Consider the following 13,329-nt stretch of genomic DNA (forward strand, 5'->3'; position numbering starts at 1 on the left):
GAGTCTAGATAAGTTGCTTATTGTCTCACTAAGTTGCTGAGGCTGACATTGAACTTGCAATTCTCCTGCCATACCCTCTTGATCTGCTGGGATTACAGGCATGTGCCACCATGCACAGCTCACTGTATTTTTATTATCAGAAATAACTTATTACTATTTTGAAAATTATTAAGTGCCTTCTCTTGTGCTGAATACATATGATATTTATATCATGATACTGAGTATCTTGAAAGAGTTATATTTAATAACTCCAGTAAGAATGTGAGGGGCTACTTTCACTTTTTAACTGATGCATGATAAATTTACATACTTGGTGATATTATGTGACATTCTGATGCATGGATACATTGTGTAATGTTCAACTTGGAGTAAGGATATCTATCATCTCGAATATTTATTATTTGTACTGAGAACATTCAAAATTCTTTATTCTAGCATTTCTTGAAATGCAGAATATGTTATCATTATCAATATACACCCTGTTGTACCATAGAACACCAGAACAGAACACTTATGTACCTATTGACCAACCTTCTCAAAATATAAAGTAACAGTAGTGTCAGGCCTAAAAGTTCTAACCCTGAAACCAAATGTTTTTGCTCACTTGGAATTTAACCAAATTTCATCTGCTATAACATCTGGCCTGAGTGCAAATCATACTCTAACAATAGATACCCTAATTTTTACACTTCTTTAACTCTGTACACTCCAATCATGAGTGGAGGCAGCATGCCTACGATACCTAGCAATGGTCTACTTGGAACCAAATCATAAAGTGGACTAGATTTTATAAAATCCATTGATTTTCAGAGATAAACTCTAATTCTAACAATGAGGGGAAATTCTCATTTCCAGTGAATAGGAAAGAAAGTTCAAATCCTTAAACAAGTACCTTTTCATTGTTTTCAATTTACAGTGCAAATCTTTTGGTTAATCCTTTTTTCCTCTCATAAACTAAGTACGGGCTTTATTCATAGATAGTTTTCATTCTCCCCAATCCCTTTGTACATGAAGTAGATCATTTAGCATCCATATTCCCAACGAGTCAGAGGTTTCAAAGATAGTGAAACCTCTATACCACTATACCACTATACATGTCCATTATTGACATACTATAAATGCCTGTTGTTTTGTTGTTTAAGTTTGTGAAATCCACCATACAGAAGGAGTTGGATGCAGTCCAGGTCAAACCATCTATTTTTCAATTGTTCCATGCACCCAAAGTGATTATGAGAACCTGCTGCTTGTGCCTTTTCAGGTAAGTTCCATCTGATGTTTAGTAACTTCAAAATGTTTAAGATGCAACCACATTCCTCCTTTCAAAAAATATTAGCCATGAGGGACAAATATGGTAGAGTAGAGAAAGGTTGCACCTCCCAGTTTCTCTATGGCTTTGAATTGAATCAATGGGAATACTGTTTCTCAGTGAGGTAGATGTTTAAGGGAATTCACTAAAATTCAATACTGGACAGTCAGAGATTTGGAGAGGTCCATAAGTACTGATATTTCAAATGGAGGATATGAAAGAGTATATCAGTGCCAAGACATTTTGGCAACACCACACAGGGGAGGGGTGTGACAAAAAGATTTTAAAAAAACAGAAAAATTGGCATGGAGATACCCAGAGGACAGAAAGACAGCCTGAAATTAGCTCACTCTGAGTCTACACTAGGAGTTGGTGATTCAAAATTGCTCAGTATTTCGCAGCTTGGGAGGAGAGAGCCAAAGTGGGAAGCCAACTCATGGAAGTCATACTAGATGTGGGGAACACCTTTGATACAGGAACCAATAGAAAAGATTGGATGATATCTACCATAAGGTCTGGAATACATGCTGTTGAAACAGGCACACAGAAGAATTCAGTTCAGGGATATACAGAGGAGTGCAACTTACTTTCCCATGGAGTCTGGCGACTCATTTAATCAGCTGAAGATATTTAGGAAGCCAAACAGGCAGGCATGATTACATTCAAGGACTGTAAACCTTGGAAGGTCATAGTCCTGGATGGTGAAGTGTGACCTGCTGTGCCCCCTCCACCCAGGAAACTTGGTTACCTTCTGAGTGAAATTTATCAAGAAGTGTCTGGGATTGGGACAACCAGAATAGATTGCCATCTACCTGATCTTATTGGTTTCTTTTACTAATATCTCCAGAATATGACAGAGAATATGACAAATAATGGATAGATCCCAACTGTGGGAACTTTCCATTTAGATCTTTGCCTCATCTCTGCCCTAAGCATACATTGACCTAGTCTTTCTAGACAATATTCCAACAGATGGTATTTCTCATACATACTACTTTGTACTGATGAACTGAAAACCTAAGAGTCATTTCAATGAGCATTGAGTCCGACCACTCCATATTTGGTTCTAGGTATATCAATTAAGGAAAAGGAAAAAGGGCTAATAATCCCCAAATCTTTGCTATAAGATGCACATACGCCAGGAAGAAATGGAAGGAAGAGCAGTCTGGCATTTGTAGTAAATATGCATCCTTGGTCAGTTTCAACCACCACAATGAAGACAATTCTTTCATCCATTGTTGACAAATTTTTTGTTCTTCCAGTTGTATTTGCAGTTTGGTTTATATGTATACATAAATATGTGTGAATGTATGTATGTATATACATTTTCTTTTTCATATTTTACCAGATTTTTATTTATTTTTTTAGGGTTAGTGAGGTTTTTTCTTTTTTCTTTAATTTTCTTCTTCTTCTTTTCTTTTTTTTCTTTTTTTTTTTTTTGCTATTGTGACTCTCTGTCCTATATTCTCCTTCAAATACCAAAATTTTTCTGTTCTCTCTCTCTCTTTCTCTCTCTCTCTCTCTCTCTCTCTCTCTCTCTCTCTCTCTCTCTCTCTGTCTCTCTCACTCTCCACCCCCATCTCTCTCTCTCTTTCCACTTTATTTCATTTTTTAAAAAAAATTTCCTCGGTTTTTTGGGGGCTTTATGCCTCTCTTCTGTTTTATTTCTGTTCTTTATCATATTCCAATCTTTATTTTCACTTTTTCCATATTTTCTCTTAATGAACCAAAATTTTCCCATATTTTAACACTATTTTATGTAATTTATGCCCACACCATTTATATTGTTACAGTTATTATCATTTTGGAAGTCATAGTTGAAACCTGGTATTTCCTTTAGTGAAAAATCTAGTTGCTAGATTGTAATTTTTGCTGTTGCTAACTTTTGACCCCACCATTCCTGTTTTGTGGCTATTAGTGCTGAAAATGTCATAGTTACCAATTCATTTTAATGCTATGTGTTGTTTGCTACTATTGTTGCTGTTATTTATTTTTCTTTTTCTGTGAGATGCTAGAGATCTGGTATAACACTTTAACTTCATTGGGTAGATATTATGCATCTGAGCCAAACACTCTACCCATTTAGGAGACAACAAATTTTCCTCCATATATTACCTAACTCACTCAAACTTCAGCAACACAATATCACAAAGAGTAGGAGAGAACCCCCCAAACTGACAACCAGGAAAGACTATGGGGACTCAGTGCTCACTCATAAACATATTTTTTCATATAAAAAGCAAAGAGAAATAACACAAAGACTGTGAATACCACATCTATAAAGCGTTTCAAAATAGATTGCTCCTATACCCCTTTAATATATACAGAATTATCAAGTCTAGAAAAGCAATCACAGAGGGTATACTCCTTATGCCCTTCTATATATAACACAATTTCCTGACTTGCCAGAAGGACCTCCCTCTTTTGGGATCTCATAGAAAGTGGAATTCTCCAGCTCCAATGCAATAAACACTATTGGAGTATACTAAGCTTGATATATGTTGTTCCCAAAATCTTCTAGCTTTCAAGGTTTGTGTTGAAAAATCTGCCATTATCCTAATTGGTTTCTCCCTATATGTAATCTAATTCCTTCCTCTTGTGGCTTTTAAAAGTCTCTTATTATTCTGTATGTTGGGCATTTTTATTGTAATTTGACTTATTGTGGATCTGTTGTGATTTTGTACATTCAGCATCCTGTAGGCTTTTTGAATTTGGACTTCCAATTCATTCTACATGTTTGGAAAGTTTTCTAATATTATTTCACTGAATAGATTGTTAATTCCTTTGGTTTGTACCTCTATGCCTTCCTGTGTCTTAATAACTCTTAAATTTGGTCTTTTTATGCTATCCCATATTTCTTGAATTTCTGTTCATGGTTTCTTACCATTATCACTGTGTGGTCTATGTTCTTTTCAACTTTATATATTTTATCCTCATTATCTAATGTCCTATCTTTCAAGTGGTCTACTCTGCTGGTGATGCTTTCATTTGAGCTTTTAATTTGGTTTATTGTTTCTTTCATTTCAAGGATTTCTGTTCTTTTTTTTTTTTTCGAACCTCTGTTACCTATTGAGGTAATTTTTGCTTCCTGTATTTGTCAAAGTGATCTTTCACTGCCTGTATTTGCTCTCTTATATCTTCCTTGAGTTCACAGAACATTTTAACCATGCCAATCCTAAACTCCTTCTCTGTAATTTCTTCTGCTGTGGCTGCCAATGATTCTAATGATATGATGTCTTCATTTGTTTGGGGCACTTTCTTTCCTTGTCTTTTCATGTTGCTCTTGTGTCTTTTTTTCCAGCTCTGAGGGTCTGATGTGTTGTTGTTTTTACCCTATAGGTTTATATTGCTCTTGTAGGGTTCCAAGACCTCTCCTTTGTGGGAAAGGACAATGTTAACAGATCCCAATATCAACTATATAACACTTTTGAACAATTTGTTGTTATTAAGACATTTAAAGTTTAGTCTCAATGTCCGGAATTGTTGCATTCAATTATTATCTAAAATATAATCAGTAGTTTTGTAAAAAGATTTCCAGTTTCTGATGGTGGACAATGAACTGGGGGTGGGGCATAGGACGATATGCTGAGGAGGAAGGATGTGAGGATAAAGAGCTAGTATCTTAGGAAGTGCAAAAAAGAAATCTAAGAAGAGGGTTAGTATCAAGGGAAGAGACAGGAAGTAATTTAGGGTAGACAAATACGTGGGAAGACAGTGGAGTACATAAAATACACACATATGTATTCAGAAAAATACAGATGTTAAAATAGAAAAACTAGAAGGGGGAAAGAAAAGTGAAAGAAGAAAAAGAAAAAAGAAAGCATATTTAACATCTCTATATTATATTATTCAGATGACTCAGTCTTCAAATCCTATTTCATGCAAAGGTCTTAGTTTCACATATGTTGGGGATGTGAGCGCCAGAGAATAGAGGGGTAGAAGCAAAAAAATTGAAGGAAGAAACCAGGTTTGTTGCTAGCTTTAGAGATCTGTATCTTTCCTGTTTCTCTTCTCATCCAATAGGTGAGGTTGTTTGTTGTAAGCTGGTGTCTCTGCCCTCAAAATGGTGGAGGTAACCTGGGTGGGAAGACTGGTCCTGGTGCAGGGCACCTGGAAAGGGGAGTGGCATCCACCAGTCTCTGCAGAGAGACTGCACCTCACCTTTTGGGACTCCTTGTATGACCTGAGTGCCCAGTCCTATCTTCCTATCTTGCCTGGAGATTTCCCAGTTCCTGGTCTCTCTGTTAGGCTCCAAACATTAGCCCCATATCCCTCTCCCTTATCAGTTCACAATTGAGGAAACTCATCCCAGAGTTCCCATAGGTGGGCCCTGGTCACACTGCACACCTGTGTTGGGCAGCTACTGTGTTGGGTTACCTCCACTGGGGAAGAGGGGAAGTACTAAAATACATTGCAAAAGAAGTACCAGGAAACTTATACTATTAAACACACCTGGAAATATATTCAACAATTTACAACACCCTGATATCCAAAAACACTTCACTAAGAAAAGATTGTACCCTACACAGCTGTTCACATAAAATTGGAAGATAAATCCATCTCAACAGATGCACTAACCTCAAAACTGAAAATATGAAAAATTGTGGTAAAGTGAAATCTCCAAAGGTAAAACTCACAAGCAATGACTCCAAAGATATGGAATCATATAAAATGCTGGATAAATAATTCAAAATAATAACTATTTAAAAATAGGATTGAATACCAAGAAAATTCAGGAAAACTGAATAAATTAAGGAAGGAACTACAGAATATGAAGGAGAAATTCAACCAAAAAAAGATAGAGATCTTGAAAAAAACTGAGAAGAAATCTTGAAAAAAAGGCAAGTAAATCAAATAAAAAATACAGCTGAAATTAAAATGTTTTTAATATGTTAGAGCAGGTAGAAGATATAATCTCAAACCTTAGAGGTAATGTCATCATTCAGACAGTATTTAAGAAAAAATGAAACTACAATAACAATATACAATATCTCTATGACATTATGAGAGTGAATTGAAGGCCCATAGATATTGAGTAATGAGAAGAGATAGAGTCTAATAGAATTAATAACCTACTCAGTGACATAATAAAAGAAAATGTTTGAAATTTTGGGTATGAGATGAATATCCAGATATTGGAGGCATGTAGAGACCAAAATAGACAAGATCAGAAAAAATCTCTCTATGATATAAGTTAAAAACTAAAAAATAGAGACAAAAGAAAGAATTTAAAAGCTGCCAGAAAATAATGTTGAGTCACATTTAGAGGTAAACCAATAAGGATAATTATGATTTAGCTCAGACCCTATAATCCAGGAGGGCTTGGCATTAAATAATACAAACTCTGAAATAAAATATTGCCAATCAAGATTGCTATAGCCAACAAAGCAATCAGTCACAATGGAAGGAAAAGTAAAAACTTCCCAAGATAATGATAAAATAAAAGAATTCATTCTGTAACCCAGCACTACAGGAAATACTTAAAGAAGTACTACACAAGGATACAAGTTGGCAGGCCAGACAGAGGAAGCATTCTGTGTTGCTCCATGACCTGTGATTCAAGAAATGAGAATACTGCTTCTCTTGAGCAACATTCCTGCTTTTGCACAGGAATCATGGTACTATGTCATGCAGGGCTTCAGGCCTCTACATCAGAGTAGGTTTCCCAAATACTCACCCATGCAGGACTACCAGGTGTCTGAGAGTAACCATAGGCATCAGCACCCACATAAAATTTCATCCACCCACCTGAGCAGAAATCCCACATGCAGCTCCCACACAGGACACCTGACAGCTACCCAAACACTGTCTCTTGCCTCAGCCTCCCAAGCAGCTGTGATTATAGACATGTGCCACCACCCCATCTGGGTAATAATTTGAATGGACTAACTAGGTGGTTCTTACAGGCAGATGGGATATGGCTGGAGAAAATAGGTCTCTGAGGGTGTGACCTTGAAAACTATATCTGGATTTCCTGGCCCCTCTTTGTCTCTCTGTGTTTCCTGACCACCACAATATGAACAATATTCCTCTTTCATAATGTTCATTCTGCCTTATCTTGGGCCCAGAGCAATGGAGACAGCTGACCATGGACTGAACCTCTGAAACTACGAGACTAAGTAAACTTTTATTCCTCTAAATTTTTCTAGTCAAGTATTTTGCTTACACCAACAAAAACAACAAACACAACACTTCTGATCTAAATAATACCATAAATCAAATGCACACAACAGAAAAGTATAGGCTATTTCATCCAATAACAAGCAAATTCACTTTCTTCTCAATAGCTCGTAGAACATTCTCCAAAATAGATCATATTTTAAGTCACAAAACAAGTGTTTGAAAATACAAAATAATCAATATAATTACTTTTACCTTATCAGATCATAATGAAATTAAATTAGAAATAAACACAAAATTACATAAGCACATGGGGAATAAAAATTCTCTTTTGAAAAGAAATAGGTCTTTGATGAAATGATAAGAGAAAGTTTAAAAATTTCTAGATGGGGTAGAGAGAGAAGATGGGAGGGGAGGGGTGGGGAGGGGAGATAGTAGAGGATAGGAAGGGCAGCAGAATACAACATACACTGGTATGGCAATATGTAAAAATGTGGATATGTAACCGATGTGATTCTGCAATCTGTATACCGGGTAAAAATGGGAGTTCATAATCCACTTGAATCAAATGTATGAAATATGATATGTCAAGAGCTTTGTAAAATTTTGAACAACAAATAATAAAAAAATCTAGAATCAAACAAAAATAGTGATACAACATTAAAAAGTTCTGGGTCATTATGCAGAGTTATTGCTAAGAGGAATTTTATACAAGTAGATGATTATATTAGAAAAAGAGAAACAAATCCTAAATAAACAATCTAATGTTATATCTTAATGTGCCATAAAAGCATGAACAAACTAACCCCAAAATGAGAAAGAGAAGTTCAGAGCAAAAATAAATGAAATAGTGTGGGGTGGGGTGAGTATCAATGTAACAAATAGTTCATTCCTTGAAAAGTTCAAAGATTGATAAAACCTTAGCCAAACTAGCCAAAAGAAAGAGTTTAGAGACCCAAATCAATACAACTAGTGATGAGAAAGGCAATATCACTACAAACATTTTTTAAATCAAGAGGATCATTAGGGACTACTTTAAAAATTTGTATTCCAATAAACTGGAAAATCTAGAAGATAATGACAATTACTAGACATCTATGACTTATCCATACTGAGAAAAGAGAATATAGAAAACCTGAACAGAACATTATCAGGGAATGAGATTGAAGACATAAAAGAAGCTTTCAACAAAGACAACTAATGTCAATCATCATCAAATCATATCATAAAATAGAAAGGGAGGTAACACTTCCAAATTAATTCCTTGAAACCAGTATCAGTATTATCCTGAGGAAAATATATGGACCAACATCTCTGATGAATATAAACACAAAAATCTTTACTAAAAATATTAGGAAAACGAATTTGAAAACACATTAAGGGATTGTACACTGTGATCAAGTTGAATTAATCCCAGGGATTCAAGTTAGTTGCAGCATATACAAATCAATAAATGTAATTCTCTCACTAAGTTGCCCAAGGTGGCCTTGAACTTACAATGCTCCTGTTTTCGTCTCCTGAGTCACTGGTATTGCTAGGTTGACACCACTGCACCTGATTAGGTCATTATACTCTTAAAACCAGGAAACATGGAAAATTCTCCCTAGTGCCCTGCAACCTTACTTACTAGGATTAAGGTGAAAAAAGACTCCACACCAGGGATCAAAGAAAAGAGACTCACTGTTGCAAAGAAACAATTTACCTAATTTCCAATATCTAACCCTATCTATGTTCATTCCTTTATCCCCTTAAATTGAACAGTGAGCTCAGATTTCAAATTACCTTTTTTGCATAAAATTAAGCAGTTAAAAATTAACTTTTACTGGAATATGTGTATATCTGCTATATATTTTGTGGTCTCAGTAAAAATTTTAGCAATAAAGAGCCCATGGTAATTTTATGGTAATTTAAGATCACTGCCTTAAAAACAATTGTTCTATTATTCCATTCTATAATTATCATTGAACACTTACCGTCTTGGGCCAATATAATCATCAGTTGTAGGAGTCTCCTTCAAAATCTTAGGGAATGTTCCTTAGGCTCTAAATGTAATTAGATGTCTCTTCTCCTTTCACTTCAGATTTTCACATGCTGTATCCTTTTATGGCCTCATCCTCAACCTGCAGCACCTGGGGAGCAATATCTTCCTGTTCCAGGTTCTCTTTGGAGCCATCACGCTCACAGCCAGATTTGTTTCCCTTTGGACTCTGAAATACATGGGTCGACGGACAAACCAGACACTGTTCTCATTCCTGGCCGGAGTCTCCATTCTGGTAAACACATTTTTGCCTCAAGGTGAGAGAGACAAAGGTTTGGGAAAAGAAAGTGTTTTCCTCATTCCTTAGGAATTACATCATCTTACCTGTCTGATACCACAAAAATGTCATTAAAAGCCAAAGGATTTTTTGCAGTTAATATAAAGGGTTGAAACAGATTATGGCAAGCACTTGGCAGGACTTAGGCTCCAACTGTGCCTATGTCCTTAAAGTATGGTTCAGAAACAAAGCTGTCCTGACCACATCCAAGATGAACCTGAATAGCAGTTGCAAGGGTTCAAACAGTGTCTTTAGAAGAGGAGCTAACCACATGCCTCTGGCTAATGACACTTTTCATAACAATCCTGGAGGGGGTAGGCCATGCAATTGCATCTCCAAATGGGAATGTGATACTCTCCCTGGGACTATTCCTGATTTTTAAGGCCTCCCTAACTCAATACATTTTTAGGAAAGGCTTCTTGAATTTAGTGAAATAAAAGTCCCTTGTCTTCAGACAGAAAGCAAGAGCACAGCAGGAGTAAGGGAATAATTTAATCTTAATATGTCTTCTAATCGGCTTTGTAATTTGGCCTTAGAGAAGAAAAGAATAATGACTTCTACTTTATGTGTAATTATAATGAACCAATTAAAAACAATAAATAAATGAAAGGAAGATCAGTAGAATAGAGGAAGGAGATCAGGGAGATGGAGGAAGAGAGTGAAAGGGGTTGAAATGGAACAAATTATGTCATATGCACTTATGAATGTATCAAAATTATCCCCACTATTATATATAGCAATAATGCCCTAGGAAAAACACTAGAAACAAATTAAGAATATAACCCAACCTATTTTACTAACTTACCCAAATGATCTCATTAATGATTTGGGAATTTCAGTGGTCACCATATTCCACCATGTTCCCAGAGCAGGAAAATATTTTGTAGGATTTCAGACTGGAAGTCTCCATTCTTCTCTCCAACAGAAGTTTCCTGCCTTTCAGGAGAAATGTCTGTATTCTTTTGCAGTCCTATTTTGGTTATTTTAGTGAATTTAAAATAATCTGTTTAACCTCTGTAAATTCAGTAATTAAAAAGTATGTGATTAATACCCAGTATGACATTATTCACTTCTGAATAGACTTTCTAATGTCAGGCTTTTAAAATCCTGAATTATTGCCTAGAACTTGCCTCTCTTCAGATTGTCCAATCCTTTTGTCACTATGTGGAGGAGGACTTTCCCCACATCACACATTGTTACCATACTCTTAGTTCTAAGCTGTTCAAGACATGGGTCATACAATCCTCAGTTTTTGTTCACATATAGTTCTAGGCCCTTCAGAAAATGCCCTGAAAAATTGACAAAATTAATAAAACAAATATTTCCTGATTTCTCTATTCCCACCATTATGAGCAATACTCAAATGTGCAGAGAAAATTGAAGCAAGAGATTTAGATCCTTTGGTTCAGTGTTTCAGCCCAGCATTCAGCAGCTCATCAACCCCTCCGTCATCTCTGAGGGGTTGCATTTTGTCTGTCATTTGTTTCTCACCTGCAAACCCTACAACAGAATCACCTCACAATTAGTGAAAGACAGATTTCTTCAGCCAAGATTTTTTTATTCTCCCTGGTGTCTTCTCACCAGAAATGCAGACTCTGCGCGTGTCTTTAGCAACCTTGGGAGTTGGATCTGTTTCTGCTGCCGGCACTGGTTTTACTCTCCACCAAATTGAGCTCCTCCCCACTGTATTCAGGTACAAGAGCTAAACGACCTTCTGTCTGATTTCCAAAAAAGACTTTCTGAACTAATTAACACTTACTGCAGGGATAAAATTGAGGTTTTTCATGTTTCCAAGACATGAATTGTAATATAAATTTTAAAAGCAACTAATAATCCACAATTATTTAAAACAGACTTTATGCCTTGCAGTGTGCCAAGCCTTTTACTGCAGTTTTTCACTTAATCTGAAGAGCCACTCTACGGGATTGGTGCTATGAATATTCTTATTTTAATTATGATGAAACTGATTAATTATAAATCAATAGTGCTCAATGTCACAATTAAGAGCTGGTTGTCAAAGCCCATGCGTTCAATAACTTTCCTGTATTGTCTCCCAAAATGCAATGGAGTTGACAAGTGACAACATATATACAGATTTGTTCAAGATTTTCTTTTCTTTTCTTTTTTTTCCATCCTAAGGTCCACACTTGCAGGCATTGTTTCAGGATTCCAGAGAACAGGGGCAATACTGGCTCCTCTCCTGATGACCTTACTGGGGTATTCTCTCCATCTGCCCTGGATCATCTATGGAGTCATCATCCTCTTTGCTGGCCTTGTTATCTTGCCCCTTCCAGAAACCAGGAATCAGCCTCTTGTTAACACCCTCCAGGATGTGGAAAATAAGTAAGCAGATGCCATGATCATCACCTGAGTAGGAAGTGGCTATGTTCTATATAGCTCTGTGATGAAGAAGAAAATGACCATTTGCAGCCATCTGTCCTACACACAGGCTCAGATCTGAGCTATTTCTGCTTGACCCATGTCTTTTATTCAGTAGCAGCTCTCCTCTACCCACAAAGCTGTATGACTCCTCTTGAGACTAGATCACATAGACCATGTTGCACCAGTCCTTTAATAGTGAAAAGGTCAAAATTAGTCCTACTGTGAAGGGCACACACTCTCTGCCCTTAAGGAAAGCCCACTTCTGGTGTTTTCTTGTAAATATGTGAAGACTCAAATACTTAATTCTCATACTTGTAGTATTATCAGGCATCAGTCCAATGAGTGCTCAATATATTATGGGGAGGAAATGAGCATGCCTCAAAGATACAAACTTGATTACTGCATCATTCAGGAAGGATTGTGGGACTAAAACAGAGCAACCTTACTTACAAAGATAACACTATATCTAAAGGAAGTGGATTCTATAAGATTTAATCCAATTTAATGCCATATATAGTGAAAATTTTAAGGAGAGAGAGAAACTGAAGATATGGGCTGACAGAATTTGAAATGAGGAAAAATGAAAAAGTGCCCTCAGAAATTTTTAATTTCCCTTTGATATTTTTCCCCAAAAAATGTCATTGACCAAATGTCTAAATTGACAAGGGTAAGAGTAGCAATACTCAAATCTGTCTTCCCAGGCATTCCTAGATATCAAGGCCTTTCCCAGCACAATGGTGTCTAGGGAGTCTTGAGATAAAACAATATCATGTAGAACTTGATACAAAGCTCATCATCTAGCATGGAGGATATGTACACTTATTCTACATCTTTTCTTCTTTTTTTCTTCTTCTTCCCAGCACAAAATATTCAAGAAAAGTAAAGCAGGAAGATACTTCCACAAAAGTAACACAGTTTTAACAACTTTCCAAGAGTTGATCCAGGGAAGAAAAAAATAAGGAATTAAAAAGTCAAGATTCTTCTTTAGGCCAATAAAACTAGTCAAAAATTTAATGGACAAATAGATGCTACCTAAAATCACTCAATATGTAAATTTTCTCAAAATAATTTATGAGTTTATGTAATTTCACCAAACAATTGTTGGTTTAAAGGAAGACATTGCAAAAACAGTTTGAAGTTCATCTTGAAATTAATAATAGAAAAAGAAGCCTTTTTTCCATGATCCATCAATCCCATTACTTGGTA

At 36.0% G+C, this 13,329-nt stretch overlaps 1 protein-coding gene across 1 annotated transcript in view; it reads left to right on the top strand.

Moving 5' to 3' along the window:
- LOC144254472 (steroid transmembrane transporter SLC22A24-like) overlaps window positions 1-13,068 on the top strand; it is a 29,095-nt gene extending 16,027 nt beyond the window's left edge. Inside the window, exons 6-10 of the mRNA XM_077797665.1 lie at window positions 1,143-1,258; window positions 9,507-9,721; window positions 11,326-11,434; window positions 11,881-12,084; window positions 12,984-13,068. Coding sequence (XP_077653791.1) covers window positions 1,143-1,258; window positions 9,507-9,721; window positions 11,326-11,434; window positions 11,881-12,084; window positions 12,984-13,044 — 705 coding nt within the window. The 3' untranslated portion in view covers window positions 13,045-13,068. The remainder of the gene's footprint in view (window positions 1-1,142; window positions 1,259-9,506; window positions 9,722-11,325; window positions 11,435-11,880; window positions 12,085-12,983) is intronic.
- The last annotated feature ends 261 nt before the right edge of the window (window positions 13,069-13,329 follow it).

Source organism: Urocitellus parryii, chromosome 4, assembly GCF_045843805.1.
Source record: "Urocitellus parryii isolate mUroPar1 chromosome 4, mUroPar1.hap1, whole genome shotgun sequence".
Taxonomy (NCBI): domain Eukaryota; kingdom Metazoa; phylum Chordata; class Mammalia; order Rodentia; family Sciuridae; genus Urocitellus; species Urocitellus parryii.